Source organism: Microcaecilia unicolor, chromosome 13 (genome assembly GCF_901765095.1).
Source record: "Microcaecilia unicolor chromosome 13, aMicUni1.1, whole genome shotgun sequence".
NCBI classification, from domain to species: Eukaryota; Metazoa; Chordata; class Amphibia; order Gymnophiona; family Siphonopidae; genus Microcaecilia; species Microcaecilia unicolor.
The window spans coordinates 36,999,389-37,015,365 of NC_044043.1; the positions used below are offsets into that span (position 1 = coordinate 36,999,389).

The 15,977-nt window shown below is 43.7% G+C and overlaps 1 protein-coding gene across 5 annotated transcripts in view; it reads right to left on the reverse strand.

The window, feature by feature from the left end:
* The window catches only part of GTF2I (general transcription factor IIi), a 263,654-nt gene that overhangs the window by 158,434 nt on the left and 89,243 nt on the right, over nucleotides 1-15,977 (reverse strand). For all 5 annotated transcript variants that reach the window (XM_030186158.1, XM_030186159.1, XM_030186155.1 and 2 more), the window contains exons 11-15: nucleotides 11,022-11,081; nucleotides 9,401-9,463; nucleotides 7,968-8,069; nucleotides 6,920-6,985; nucleotides 5,126-5,309 (exon numbers count right to left, since the gene is read on the reverse strand). In XM_030186158.1, coding sequence (XP_030042018.1) covers nucleotides 5,126-5,309; nucleotides 6,920-6,985; nucleotides 7,968-8,069; nucleotides 9,401-9,463; nucleotides 11,022-11,081 — 475 coding nt within the window. The remainder of the gene's footprint in view (nucleotides 1-5,125; nucleotides 5,310-6,919; nucleotides 6,986-7,967; nucleotides 8,070-9,400; nucleotides 9,464-11,021; nucleotides 11,082-15,977) is intronic.

Genomic DNA, 15,977 nt, shown 5'->3' on the forward strand with positions numbered 1-15,977 from the left:
TGGGAGGGCAGGGCTCAGGGAGAGAGGGGAATTGCTGGAAAGGGATGAATAGAGGGGGCAGGGGACAGAGGAGCATGGATGGGCATGGATTGGGATGGCAGGGCTCAGGGAGAGAGGGGAATTGCTGGAAAGGGATGAATGGAGGGGGCAGGGGACAGAGGAGCATGGATGGGCATGGAATGGGAGGGCAGGGCTCAGGGAGAGAGGGGAATTGCTGGATAGGGATGAATGGAGGGGACAGATGGGCATGGATGGATATGGATTGCAGGGCAGGGCTCGGAGAGAGGGGAATTGCTGGATAGGGATGAATGGAGGGGGCAGGGCTCAGGGAGAGAGGGGAATTGCTGGAAAGGGATGAATGGAGGGGCAGGGGACAGAGGAGCATGGATGGGATGGATTGGGAGGGCAGGGCTCAGGGAGAGAGGGGAATTGCTGGATAGGGATGAATGGAGGGGACAGATGGGCATGGATGGATATGGATTGCAGGACAGGGCTCAGGGAGAGAGGGAAATTGCTGGAAAGGGATGAATGGAGGGGGCAGGGGACAGAGGAGCATGGATGGGCATGGATTGGGAGGGCAGGGAGAGGGGAATTGCTGGATAGGGATGAATGGAGGGGACAGATGGGCATGGATGGATATGGATTGCAGGACAGGGCTCATGGAGAGAGGGGAATTGCTGGATAGGGATGAATGGAGGGGGCAGGTGACAGAGGAGCATGGATGGGCATGGATTGGGAGGGCAGGGCTCAGGGAGAGAGGGGAATTGCTGGAAAGGGATGAATGGAGGCGGCAGGGGACAGAGGAGCATGGATGGGCATGGCTCAGGGAGAGAGGGGAATTGCTGGAAAGGGATGAATGGAGGGGGCAGGGGACAGAGGAGCATGGATGGGCATGGATTGGGAGGGCAGGGAGAGGGGAATTGCTGGATAGGGATGAATGGAGGGGACAGATGGGCATGGATAGATATGGATTGCAGGGCAGGGCTCAGGGAGAGAGGGGAATTGCTGGATAGGGATGAATGGAGGGGGCAGGTGACAGAGGAGCATGGATGGGCATGGATTGGGAGGGCAGGGCTCAGGGAGAGAGGGGAATTGCTGGAAAAGGATGAATGGAGGGGGCAGGGGACAGAGGGGCATGGATTGGGAGGGCAGGGCTCAGGGAGAGAGGAGAAATTGCTGGACATAGAGGGGAGGGAAGAGAGATGAAGGAGATGAAATGAGGGAGAAGGAAGAGAGGAGAAAAACTGCACATGGATGAAGAAAATAGGCAGAAGCTGAGGACCAGAAATGAAGAAGAAAGGAGGAAAGGAAAGAAATGGAAAGGAAGCCCTGGAAACGGAGTTAAGAGGACAGATAGCAGCAGAATCAGATACTGGGCCAGCATGATCAGAAAAAGTAAGTCACCAGACAACAAAGGTAGAAAAAAAAATCATTTTATTTTCATTTTAGTGTTTGGAATATGTCCACTTTGAGAATTTACATCTGCTATCTTATTTTGCAATGTATAGCAATTTCTTTCTAAGAATATTGCTGACAATTCCTGTCAGTGTGGCAAGTGGTGAGCGATCATTTTCACGGGGTGGGGGGGGGGGGGGGCGCGCCGCTGCTGCCGCCAACTGATAGTCTGCAGGGGGGGGCGCCAACTGATAGGCTGCAGGGGGGCGCCAGAGACCCTAGGCACGGCCCTGAGTAACTAGCGAGGTAATTACATTTGTTGATGACACAAAGTTATTCAAAGTCGTTAACTCGCGACAGGATGTGAAAATTTACAGAAGGACCTTACCAGACTGGGAGACTGTGCAGCTAAATGGCAGATGATGTTTAATGTGAGCAAGTGCAAGGTGATTCATGTGGGAAAAAAGAACCCGAATTATAGCTACGTCATGCAAGGTTCCGTGTTAGGAGTTATGGACCAAGAAAGGGATCTGGGTATCGTCGTCGATAATACACTGAAACCTTCTGCTCAGTGTGCTGCTGTGGCTAGGAAAGCGAATAGAATGTTGGGTATTATTAGGAAAGGTATGGAAAACAGGTGTGAGGATGTTATAATGCTGTTGTATCGCTCCATGGTGCAACCGCACCTCAAGTATTGTGTTCAATTCTGGTCGCCACATCTCAAGAAAGATATTGTAGAACTGGAAAAGGTGCAGCGAAGGGCGACTAAAATGATAGCGGGGATGGGACGACTTCCCTATGAAGAAAGACTAAGGAGGCTAGGGCTTTTCAGCTTGGATAAGAGATGGCTGAGGGGAGACATGATAGAGGTATATAAAATAATGAGTGGAGTGGAACAGGTGGATGTGAAGCGTCTGTTCATGCTTTCCAAAAATACTAGGACTAGGGGGCATGCGATGAAACTACAGTGTAGTAAATTTACAACAAATCGGAGAAAATATTTCTTCACCCAACGCATAATTAAACTCTGGAATTTGTTGCCGGAGAACGTGGTGAAGGCGGTTAGCTTGGCAGAGTTTAAAAAGGGGTTAGACGGTTTCCTAAAGGACAAGTCCATAAACCGCTACTAAATGGACTTGGGAAAAATCCACAATTCCAGGAATAACATGTATAGAATGTTTGTACGTTTGGGAAGCTTGCCAGGTGCCCTTGGCCTGGATTGGCCGCTGTCGTGAACAGGATGCTGGGCTCGATGGACTTTTGGTCTTTTCCCAGTGTGGCATTACTTATGTACTAAGTCCCTGAAGGAGGTCTCCTCTGAATACCTCATCTTTTCAAAGGTAGCTACTCTAGCTTGAAATGATCAAATTTGTTTTCTGAGAGCTAGGAGCTCTTTACATCGAGTGACTCCTCAACACAGCGAGACAATCATGCTTGTGGCACTCAAATCCAGGAAAGCAAGACTGAACAAAGAAAACAGGATCAGAATCTCAATCTCACCTCATTGTCTCAATATGACTTATTTTTCCAGCAGAGATTCTCTATTCGTTTAGGGTGTAAATAGGGTGGTCTATGAGGTTCACACTTAGGACTAAGGAGGGCTTCCCTGTACATACCCAAGCCATCAGTACGAAAAGGGTAAGAATAGCACCACTCCACTAGATCACTACTGCTATTGTGGCTGTCCCAAATAGAGTCCTGGCCCATCGTCATTAAGGACACCTATTCAAGGCCCACAGATTTAAAACTCCCTTCCAATCAAATCTGAAACATGTTCTCTTTAATAACATGACAAAAACATCAAATTGTTTAGTGGAATAATCAACTTTTGGACCCACCTTTAAAATAGTTGTCATTTTTTCCATTACTAGCCCACAGCCTCAATCTTTTCTTCTAAACAGGTCCTCTTAGTAGAACAAAAAGGCATCCTATACTAATTCTGTGTTCTTTCCAAGCTACCTTGAACTCTAAAGAATGATGTTTTTGCCAATATATCTCTCTAAGTTTGTCGCTCTTGGGTTTTATTGTCCTGAAGAAAAGGGAATACCAGGGTGCTGATTTCTTCCCCTTCTAATTTTAATCCTTTTCAGAGATGCAGTCTGGTCTAAACTTCATCTTAGATACTTGTTCATAGAATCTACTAAACTTCTCACTTCTACAGGGTTATGACTAGCAGCAGAAAAGGCCAATACTGCCATCAGGTTTCCTAAAAGTAAATCATTGGTAGAGTGAAACAAGAATTTCCTCTCACCTGCACAGACTTTTGGACTTCATCTTGCCAATGAAAAAAAAGAACCACACAGTGTCTGACCAGGGCACTGCATGAATCTTTAAAATTCATAATCCAAAGATTGTCCATCTGCACTCAAAAAATTAAGCCCAGCATTCCTCCGACCACATGGGTAGAAATACCTTTACTCTGGCCTTAAAGTGTTCATGCTTTAAGCAAATTTTCAACCTCCGCAACTATTCTTAGTGCTTTTCTAATTTCCTAATTTTATCATAGTCTCCAGTTTTTCCTTAATGCCCACCCTCAAGCAATTAAGTTAAATTTGAAGGTGTTATGATCATTATAACCAAGTAGACATATCCCCGGTTACCCCTTACACCAGGTCTGGTATTTCACTGAGAACTATATACAATGAGGCTCCCCATTTCATCAATCTAATGTCAAATTGATCCATTAAAGAACTGTAGATACACAGGCAAACATTCTTGCCTAGGTGAGGTCATGACACTACAATTAGCACTGCCTGATCTTGCTTTCACTTGGCCAGAGAATTTGTTATGTCAATGATATCAAGGGGTAAACATATAGGAGGCTACACTCACACTGTCATAAACACATCTTCTGCTAATCTGAACTGGAAGGGCCTTCCTTAAGCAGAACTCCCAAACTTTCCTGTTGGACGGAGCCTTCCTGAGCTAAGAGAGAACAGGGAGACAACACCCATACGTGTGTGTGCATATCTCTTGCTTCACAATAGGGAAAGAAGGCCTCCGTGACCAGAAAAAAAATATGCAAAATCTATCAGAGAAACACATCCAGCATCTACAGAGATGGAAAAACACTAAGAAGGCCTATGCATTGACTATGTGGGATCTCCCCTGTATGCCCAGAAAAGCAACCTAGGCTTTACAGGACAGCTGTGGAAACACTCTAAATCATCCCCTTTACATGATGATATCCCCTTGTGTGGCTGATCATCTTGCCTGTCACTCAGAGAAAGAAGAAAAACATTGATAAATAAAATAGCTTTTATACAAGCTGCAATATATAACTGTCCAGCCCAAAATACAGATTTTTAGTTTTTAAATGTTATGATTTACTTAATGTAACATCTTTCATTGAACCTCAAGGTGGTTGCTTTCTATAATAAACAATTTACTATTACTATCTAAATCTAACACAACATACCCACACAGTGCTTAGATGTACATAAAGTCAATAAGAAAATACATTCATACAAAAAAGGAAAGGTAAAGACAGAAGAACAAAGATGACAAATGAAAATGATTGCTTGAAAGCATCAAAATTACGTGACTCTAGACACAATGGTAAAACCTGAAGCTCAGTAACACTGATGTAAATATGAAACCAAAAGTACCACTATGAATAAACCACTGAAAAGTAATCATAAAGGACAATAAGTCAGTTATTCAATTACAAAGCTTTGGTCGAAAGAGGGATATAAATGTGAAAAATAAATAAATTCTCACTATTTCTTACTTTTTGATCACAAACCGTATCCTGTCTTTTGCCAGCAGAATGCGCTCAAGGCGAGGGATCCCATAGGTGGAAGGTCTTCGGAAGGGAATTCCTTCAGGCAACCCTTCCACATATAGATCATCTGAATTAGACTGGAAAAGTGGATATGGGATGGTAACAGGACCAGTTGCACTTATGGCTTCAGCTTTAAAGTAAAAAGGAGAAAGAAAAATAGAACATCAACCACATCACACCATATTATTTTAAGAAGTATGTGGATCTTACTGCCCCATTTAAGTTTTTTGCTTTTACAAGAAATTTATTCTTGATAGTAATCATCTTTGAACAAAATAATGGCAACCTGTTTCTTAGAAGCAATACTAATAATTGACTCTAACAAAACAAAACATTTAGCAGGATCTGAAACCTGAATTTGAAATGTATTCTCTACTCAGTGTATCAAGCGCAAACCTATAACTGGGTTATGTCCTCTCACACACCGACCAATGCATTTTTTTACTTCATGACTGACTTGCCATAAGGAAAAACAAATCCCTGTAATTACAGCGAAAACAATCCCTTAAAGTTCTGGGCATAAAAAAAGCAATGGACACAGATTAGATTAATTTGTTTGGAACCCAAAATGGAAAAGACATACAATGAAGTTAATAAATAGCACATTTAAAACACAGAGGAGGAAATATTTTCCACATAATTAAGTTCTGAAATTCATTGCCCGAAGCTGTGGTAAAAGCTGTCTTTACAGCTGGGATTAGGAAAGGGTTGGACAGGTTCCTGCAGGAAATGTCCATAAACATTAAGGTGGATTTGGGAAATCCACTGCTTATCCCACAGGTAAGCAGCATGAAATCCATCCATCATTTTCTCTGCTTTGGAACGAGGAGGCATAGAATGAAGGTGATGGACATGGTGGTGAATTCATCAAATGGCCTCCTGATGAAGGTAGAAACGAAGACTGTATCTGACTGAAGAAAGCATGGCACAATTATATAGGATTGTAATGGAGAGGAAGGGATAGTAGATGGTATGGAAAGAGAAGACAGGATAGGCCATATGGTCTTTATCCCCAGGATTCTATATACCGCAATGAGATAGCCGCATGGACATCAAAGCGTATTCCAACAATGAGCATGACTTAATTAGTTAACAAGCTAATCAGCACTGATAATTGGATGTCAACAACCAATTATGAGCACTAACTGGCATTAATTAGAATTTATGCGCACTACTTGCTAAGTATATTCTGTAGCATGGTGTGCGTAAATATACGTCGCATAGTTGAAAAGTGGGCATGGTTATGGGTGTGGAATGGGCAGGTCGTGGGTGTTTCTAAAATCTATGTGCATTGTTATAGAATACACCCGCTCTGCGCCTAATTTAGGCATTGGGATTTACACCAGGATTTACTTGGCATAATTGACCATGAATAAATTTAGTCGCATGGACCGGCACTCAGCGTATTCTATAAACCGTGCAGAAGTTTAGGCTTGCTCTATTAAATACGCCTAAATTAAAGCGTACTTTAGAGAATACGCCTAAGCGAATTTCATTTTGGCGTCAAATTTTTAGGCGTGATATTATCGAATCAAGTCCTATATGCGTTCATTTTTTATGTTTCTATCTACCTTTTAAGATCCTACTAGGTAATTGTGACCTGGATTGGCCATTAATAGTAGTAGGATACTGGGCTTGATGGTCTGACTCAGAATTAGTAAATCTTGTATTCTTATCTTACAATATACTTTCTCTTTAAAAGGCATCTATATTCAGAGCTGATTATTTGTGAAAACATACCATATTTTCTTTCAAACAACTCTTCCACCTGTTTTCTTAGTTCAGTAATTCGGGCGTTCCACTTCTCTGAAAAAGAAAAACCAAGCTGGAACCTCAGCTAACAACACAGGTTCACAGTACCCACTGGCCAGCCTCCCTTCACTCAAAGCATACCATTGCATAAAACCAACTTTTATTTATGAAAAAAAAACATATCTATTTTAGTGGATAGAAAAATGACCACAGCAGCCTTAAACAAATACGAAACTACAGCAAACTCAAACAATAATCTATCCAAATAGAAACACATACACACAAACAACCCCAGATAAAGCCAGATTACCATGCAAAGTGTGAACACATACATATTACTTTCTGAAACATGTTAAACCCCTCCTCACCAACAACAGGACAATCCAATCTTAACACGCCATTATTGAAAGCTGCTTCCTATGGGTAAGAATTTAATCTAAGATTCACAATGTATCACTTCATGCTCAAAGAAAACTGCTTCTACGTTTCACCAAGTCTATCTGTATCAGGGGTGTAGCCAGACCTCCGTGGGAGGGGGGGTCCAGAGTCCAAGGTGGGGGGGCACATTTTAGCCTGCCTCCCTCAGCTGCCGATCCTCCCCCGCCACTTTCGACCCACCGCCACAAGGTACCTTTGCTGGCAGGGGTCCCCAACCCCCGCCAGCCTTAGTCTTCTTCAGTGTCGGTCTCTGGCGTGTTCACTCACTTCACTGATCTGTGCTGTGAGTTCTGACGTCCAGCATATGAACGTGAAGGACGTCAGGACTCACAGCACAGATCAGCGAAGTGAGCGAATGTGCCAGAGACCGGCGCTGAAGAAGACTAAGACTGGTGGAGGTTGGGGACCCTCTTCAGCAAAGATACTTTGCAGCAGTGGGGGGGGGCAGTCAAAAGTGGCAGGGGAAGGGTCAAAAGTGGAGGGGGCCAGGACAAAAATCTCTGGGGGCCCATGCCCCCACCTAGCTACACCCCTGATCTGTATATGTACTTATGGCCAAATGTGAACTTGAAAAGGGAGGCCTGTATTTTATACTCACCAAAATTAAATTCTCTCAGTTTTCTTTTTGAGAAAGAGGCCGCAGAATCGTTTGCTGGTTCTGTACTTTTTGGTTTCTTGTTGGGTGGAGAGTAGTCGTCCTCTTGAATCAAAATACCAGAAAAGTTCAGCACTGAAATGTTCTACTCCAGAATCACATCAACACATTTGACAATATTAAATAAATGATTTTTCACCTAAGAAAAAAATAAATCTTCACCTATTTTACCAGTGAGTTTTAAATGCTAAGTCATCCTTGCTCCTCCTGCTCTCTCACCACATTCGCTGGCAGTCTGGCAGCAGCATCTAATGCCTTTTTTATCCATTGCATCTGTCATGTCTCTGCACCTTCCTATCCTCAAAATGTGTCTTATTGGCTATGTTTTTGTGACATAGGCCTCATCTGCATATTCCACTGGATTCTATATAGTGCAACCTAAGTTGTGCATGGAAATCCAGTCATTTTCTGGATTTGCGCATGCAACTTAATTAGTTAACAAGCCAAACAGTGCTGATAATTGCCACTTAACAAGACATTGACATTAATTAGAATTTATGCGCAGAACTGTCTAAGCGCATTCTATAACGTGATGTGCATAAATTCTAAGTCACATAGTTGAAAAGGGAGTACGGTCATCGGTGGAACATGGGCATTTCTAAAATCTATGCACGTTATTATAGAATAAACCCGGTCTGCGCCTAAATTTAAGCACAGGCATTTACACCAAGTTTTACTTGGTGCAACTTCCCACAACTAAATTTAGTCATATGCTCGGTGTATTCTATAAACAGCATGGAAATTTAGGCGTATTTCATTTTGGTGCCGATTTTTTAGGCGCAATATATAGAATCTAGTTCACTACCCTCGTCTCAGTTAGCCCATAAATAAATATTTTTTTATTTTATACTATATGTTGCTTAAATATCCTCTTTTATAGGTGGTATATCAAATAAAACTGAACTATGAACCGAGTTTAATCACTGGAATATTTATTATAAACAGCTTTGATGCTTTAGTGAAGACACTATATCAAGAAAGAAATGGAAATGTCTGCTTAATAGTGTCCTCACCTCATCCATAAAGTCAGAGAACAAATACCAAGAAGTCAAAATACTCTTATTACAGAGATCCCCAAATTTCACAAAAAAAAAAAAAAAAGAGGGGAAGGGTACATAGGACATTTCAAATCACCAAAACGGCCAATTTAGTAATTCATTTGGAGTTTGTCAAAGTCCTCCTGGGACTCTGCAAAGTTTGTCACCATGCTGTACTGCCATTGTTTTCTTCAGCTGGTAAAGCATAAGAAACCTGCAAATTGTGCTGCCTTTGCTGTTGCCATGCTAAAAGAAATACTTCCTGTATGGGCTGGATTCAGCTGCAGCTGCTCTGGTACACATAATCAAAGTTTTCAATTTGGCATTGGGCAAACTAACCTTCAATTGTCACCTCAACTTCAGGGTCTTCACTTGTTTCAGAGCGGGCATAATGCTTAGAATCTTGAAAACAAACAAAAATTACTAAAATATCATTTACAAGAACAAGATTTTTTTTCATACATCATTACATAATGAAGAATATGAGGTCAGAATGCAGATACCAGAAAGATTAAAGCACAATCCTGTACACAAATGGTTCTCAGTTTGGTTCCCTTATCCTACACTTGCTCTGTGACTTTAAGCAAATCATTCAAACTTTCAGTGTTCAAAAACTTAAACTTATGCAGTAAGCACCAGGGCCGCCGAGAGGAGGGGGCAGGGGAAGCAAAATTCCCCGGGCCTCCAAAAGGGGCCTGGCACCGCAGTCCCTGGTCTCACCCGCCAGCCCTCGGCTCTGTCGACAGCCCCTCTCCGTCCCACCGGGCCCCTGCATTCAAATCGGCAGCACCTCACCTCGGAATGAAAGCGCAGTGGCAGATCGCCTCTCTTCGGGCCTTCCCTCCCTATGTCCCACCCTCGTCTGATGTAACTTCCTGATTCCACGAGGGCGGCACACAGGGAGGGAAGGACCTAAGGGAGGCGATCTGCCGCTGTGCTTTCACATGGAGGTGAGTGCTGCCGATTTGAATGCAGGGGGTCCGGTGGCGGACGGAGGGGGGCTGTCGACAGGGCTGGGGGTGGGCGGGTGGAGATCGGGGACTTGGCGCCGGCGGCCTGAGTAGCGATGAGGGGGGCTGTGGCAGCGGGGCCCAGGGGCAGCCTTGCCCCGGCTCAGTCTCTCGGCGGCCCTAGTAAGCACTGAGGCAAAACCAATTCAATTAATTAAAATTATCTTTTACGGTGCCAGGTACATGCACGTGGGCAGGAAGAGAGTTGCCTGGCTTTTACATCATGTCACACATACTACCAAAACTAGAGTATGCTTTCATGTATACGGTTTGTGGGCTTTTTTTTTTTTTCAAACAGGGAGGAAGAGGGGAATAATATCCAAGGACAGAGAGATGCCAGAGCCAGATGTCACACACTACATAGGAAAAGGAGAAGACAATTTCTTTTGGAGAGATGAGGATTATACTAGTCTTACAGCGTTTGCTTTCCAAGTTTTCCTGATCTTTGAAAACAAAATTTCACAACTGATTGATGCAAAAGTGACTGTCCGCTAACATCTGTATAATCGTATTGCTATGATAAATCTTTTGGAAACAAACTCTTACTGGCTCTACCATTCTCAACCTCTATGCCTGGAGTTAAAATGTTAGTGGTTTGTGTACTATCAGACATCACAAAACCCATTTCTGGAAACACAATGGAAAAGACTGTGCCGAGTCCTACATCTGTACAGCATTTAGGAGATGAAGGAACAGAAAACTGTTCATATTGGGGCAGACAGGCACCTGCCTATGAAGTACTATCTTTTTTTCTGATGAATGACCACATATATGGAGACACAATGAAATCCATTTGACCTGGGCTAACTACATTTATAGCATACTACTACATTTCTGGGATGTCTATATATCAAAATGAGAGAAACATTCAGCAAAACTTTAACACATTGTAATCAAGTCAAATATTTCTATATTAACGATGACTTTTTATAAAATGTTAAAACACTAACCTCCCATCTGAAATTCCATTTCTGCTGTTCCTTCACAAGATTCTTCATCGTTATGGTGCCCTTTATGCACACATAAAAAAAATAATTTTCCTAATATGGAATTTGTAAAGCAATATCAAAAGGCAAATATTTTATCACAGTATAAACTTGACAAAAGAATACATTCAGAGTGAGAGTCAAATGATGGCTGTTAAATGAACTTAGATGCGCCAAATGACTTTTCAGATATTAACACATGGATCAATAATCAAAGGGAACTATACAGATAATGCCTCTAGCTGGTAGTAACTGTGGATTTTCAATGGTACTATACAGACAGCCTCACCTAAAATCCTTAAACCACCTTTCTGGATCATGCAGGGGCAAAGTTCCAATTTGGGGACTGGCTTTATTCAGTCCACTACTTGGATAAATTTGGGGACAGCCAAAAAATATTGTCGTTATTTGGATAGCTCTGGCACTGCCTGCTACCTATTCACAGACATTCAGAGCCACCCATGATCTGGAGAATGGCACTAAACATATCTGCGTAATTCAAAACTGCTAACCTTGCTGTTTATCTACTGAACAACATTGTAAATACAATGAGTTACATGGCTTTTAATATTTATGAAACAAATAAGTAAACTTGCATGGTTCTCTATTTTCTTTAAAGTCTACCATGTACGAAACGTCAGTTGAAGACCATTTTTCTTCAATCTTAAATTTCGTAAACAGAAATATGGTGCTACATTTTGAAATGAAACAACATCTATTGATTATCATGACCTGCAGAAGTAAAGCGCCAAAATAACCATAGAGTAGACTTATCCTGCGTGGCTAATGTCCAGCAATCCACCTCAGCTGGAATAACATTATTAACTGTTCCCTATGTTGTAGCTTTTCTAGTCACACTGCGGGAAGAAACTTTCCCTTGGAGAGCGTCCAACTTTGCCCCCAAATATTCCAGCATTTGGAATGGGGTAAGGTTGCTCTTGGAGAAACTGACAACCCATCCCACTATGACTATTTTGCTTTCTTGGAATGACTTTGCTCTAATTAACCAGCCATTCAAATAAGGGTGGACCAAAATTCCCTCTCTGCATAAGTGGCTGCAATCATCACCATCACCTTTGTAAACGTACACGGTGCAGTGGACAATATAAAAGGCAGAGTGCAATACTGGAAATGCTGTCCCAAAATTGCAAATATGATGAGACTTTCTATGTGCTGAAAAGCTTCCATTAAAAATCTAGAGTAATAAGAAACTCTCATTGCTGCACCATCACAATAAAAAAAAATTCAGATTTTTTTTTTTTAATTTCCATTCGAACACTTGGAACCTTAAGAAAATCTGATGAAGATCACACTGAGATTGAGAATCCAGATGGAAGGTACTCTCTTTCTTTGGAGCTACAAAATACAGTGAATAACAACATCTTGTTCTCTTCTTGAGGCAGAAATGGAATCACCGCTTCTAACTAAAGTAACCTGAATAAGGTTTGTTAGACTGTTGCCACTTTTAGGTGAGAGCAACAGGGCAATTCCAGAAACACCTCAGGAAGAGGCTGAGCAAACTCCAGAGCACAACTATCCTGAATAATCCGGGCCCACTTCTGGTAAAAGGCACCAGGGAGAAGGGCCTTCAAAACCTCAGTGTGGATTCTTGGATGTAGTTGACATTCCTGCTGAGAAATCTCAACCTACTTTATGGCTACCTCAAAAGGCTTGGCCCCAGAAAGGAAATCTACTGTGCTGAGTAACACTCACTGTTCCCGGTCTTTATCTCCTGGGCTCTCTAAAGTATCCTCTAGACCGGTGATGGCGAACCTATGGCACGCGTGCCAGAGAGGGCACGCGGAGCCCTCTCTGTTGGCACGCGCGCCGCCAGTCGCCTCACCCGAGACTTTCAGCCCTTCCACCCACCCGGCGTCAAGCATTCCTCTCTCCCTCCCACCCGGCACCAGCCCTCCCGGCCTCCATCCCTCCCTCCGAACCCGAAGAAATTTAAAAGTCTTCCCTTGTCCAAGTAGGCGGCGTCAGCATCAGCAGTAGCAGCGAAAAGCGTGCTGCTGGTTCGGCGTGTCTTCAGCCTTCCGTCTCTCAAGCTCTCTGGTCCCGCCCTCATGTCCTGTTAGGGCGGGACCAGAGAGCTTGAGAGACGGAAGGCTGAAAACGCGCCGAACCAGCAACATGCTTTTCGCTGCTACTGCTGATGCTGACGCCGCCTATTAGGACAAGGGAAGACTTTTAAATTTCTTCGGGTTCGGAGGGAGGGAGGGATGGCAGGCTGGTGCCGGATGGGAGGGGGGGAGGAATGCTTGACGCCGGGTGGGAGGGAGCGAGGCCTGGTGTTTGGGTGGGAGTGCTGGGTGGGTGGGAGGGAGGGTTGCCTGGTGCTTGGGTGGGTGTCCTGGTGCTTGGGTGGGAGTGCTGGGTGGGTGGATGGCCTGGTGCTGGGTGGGAGGGAGGGAGGCTTGGGTGGCCTGGTGCTTGGGTGCGAGGCCTGGTGCTTGAGTGGGAGTGCTGGGTGGGTGCATGGCCTGGTGCTTGGGTGGGAGGGAGGGAGGCCTGGTGCTGGGTGGGTAGCAGGCCCATAATGAGTACCGGCACTTCGCGATGAGTAATTAGATTTTGGGTTGCTGTTTGGGCACTCGGTCTCTGAAAGGTTCGCCATCACTGCTCTAGACAAAAAAGAGTAATAAAAAAAAAAGGTTTGTGACTATCTTCCAGAAGCCTAGGAGCCTTGGACACAGAAAGATGCAATCAATCTTTACAAATTCTCACCAAAAAGCCAACCTCCTTTAAAAGGTAATTTACCAAGATGTGTTTTAGAAGTAGCATCTGCAAACCAAATTCTAAGAAGAGGCAACACCTGCTAGAAGAGACCTAGGACCCTCAGGTGTTACACTCCTAAAATTATTATTATTACTACTACTACTACTACTACTTTAACCAGAAAACCACCCAGGCTGATTTTTTATGACTAACCAAGGAAATAGAAATAAAGCCCTTTGCATGGAAAGCCTACTGCCTGCTGGAGACAGAGAAATACTGACTGGCCAAGGAATGTGCACAGGGTTCTGAAGTGATGACATCACAGTTTAGTTTTCAGTCTCCACAAACCCAACCATCTAGACCGTTACTTGAAAATACTTATTTATTTAAAACAACTTATACTTAATAAGTGGCTTACAATAAAATTACAACAAACATAATTTAATATCATATACAAACACACAACACACCCAAAAATAACACATTACATATCAAAAATACAAAAACTAATAATCCTACTACACCACCACAACAAATATCTTGTCCCATCTGCTACCTCTCCACAAAAACATTCCCTTTGTACAGAAGGCCTGCAAAAATAAATATGTCTTTAGCATCTTTTAACTGCTGCAAAGTTGAACTACATATAGCGTGCCCCAGAAAGTTATTCCAGTGCAATGGTCCTGCTACAGAAAATGCATAGGTTGATGCTTCTATATAATGAATATTATTAGGTGCTAGCACCACCAGGCATCTTTCACTTTCAGATCGTAAGTTAGGTACAAGAACATATCACTGTAATGTCTTACTCAAATATTGAGGAGCTACCATATGTAGTGCTTGATAAATCAAGATTAACAGTTTATATTGAACATGATACTGCACTGGCAACCAATGAAGACTTTTCAACACTGGCTTCACATGTCAAAATTTGAAGTCCCCCACGATTAACCATGTAGCAGCATATTGGTTTACCTGCAACACCCTTCACTGTTTCAGAACGAGGGGCCTATCTGGGACAGGAGGATGCAAAGGTTGACTAGATTGGGAGAAAAACAATGTGGAGGTTCTGTTGGGTGGAGGTAGTAGAAGGAAGGAACAGCAGCCACAATGGCCTCATGTCTGCACTAGGGCAGCCATACTATCAGATTGCTGGTAGTACAGCTGCACTTAACTCCTGGTGGGGTGGCAATAAGTACAGCCAAGCTATAGGCAGGAATAACAACTACTGAGGGTCCGTGCTAATTTCTAATGCATGGCAAAACCCAAGCTAGCTGCCACATGCTTGAGGTTCAATACTGGTTGGTAGGCCCACCCCCTTTTTGGGGCACCACAAATAGATCGAATAGCAACCCTGTCCCTGCTCTGCTGATGGGATGGGTGCCACGGTGCTGAGCGCCCGCAATGCTGCCAGAGTGGCAAGCACCGCCAAGCATATGGAGAGTGCTCTGCACAGGGATTCCAATAAAGCCCATGGGAGCAGTGAATTCAAATCTGTAACTGTCTCTGATAATATCAAGAACCCACTGGTCTAACATAATTTTGGTTCAATGCTCAAAAACCCCATCAGTGGGCTGCTGTCACAAAGGGAAGGGACCGGAGCACAAGCCTCACTTGTCTTCTCAAAAGGTGATTTCTGCTGGAAACGGGACTTCTGAAAACCCCATGTAGCACCCGAAACCAGTCGAACTCTGTCCCGGCTGACACTTCAGGGCCTCCCTAAACTAAAAGCACACTCTGCTCGCCCTTACCATTGGCCTACATCGATCCTCAGGCAAACACTGTGTCTTGGAATCCCTCAAATCCTTGACCAGCTTTTCCAGGTCCTCTCTTGACAATTGATGTCCTCTCTGAACAGCAGCTGACCCAGAATAGGGGGTCTAGTAATCCACTGCTTAGAGGCATCAGCCGCCCAATGGCGAAGCCACAAAAATTGCCAAGCCATCATGGCCAATGCCTGCATGAGTTCATACAAAGAGTCCGCTAAGTACACCAAGCTAGACTACAAGGAGGGAAAGTCCATTGCAGGCCGAGACCTTGAAAGCCTGTTTCAAAGACGCTTCCAGTCCTGAATGTCCTTCACACTATACTCCATTTCACTGGCAGGGTAGTCTTCTTGGTGACCGCTGCCACCAAAGCGGACACAATTGGCAACTTCAACTTCTCCAAGTAATCCAGAGGCACAAGATACAGGCAAGA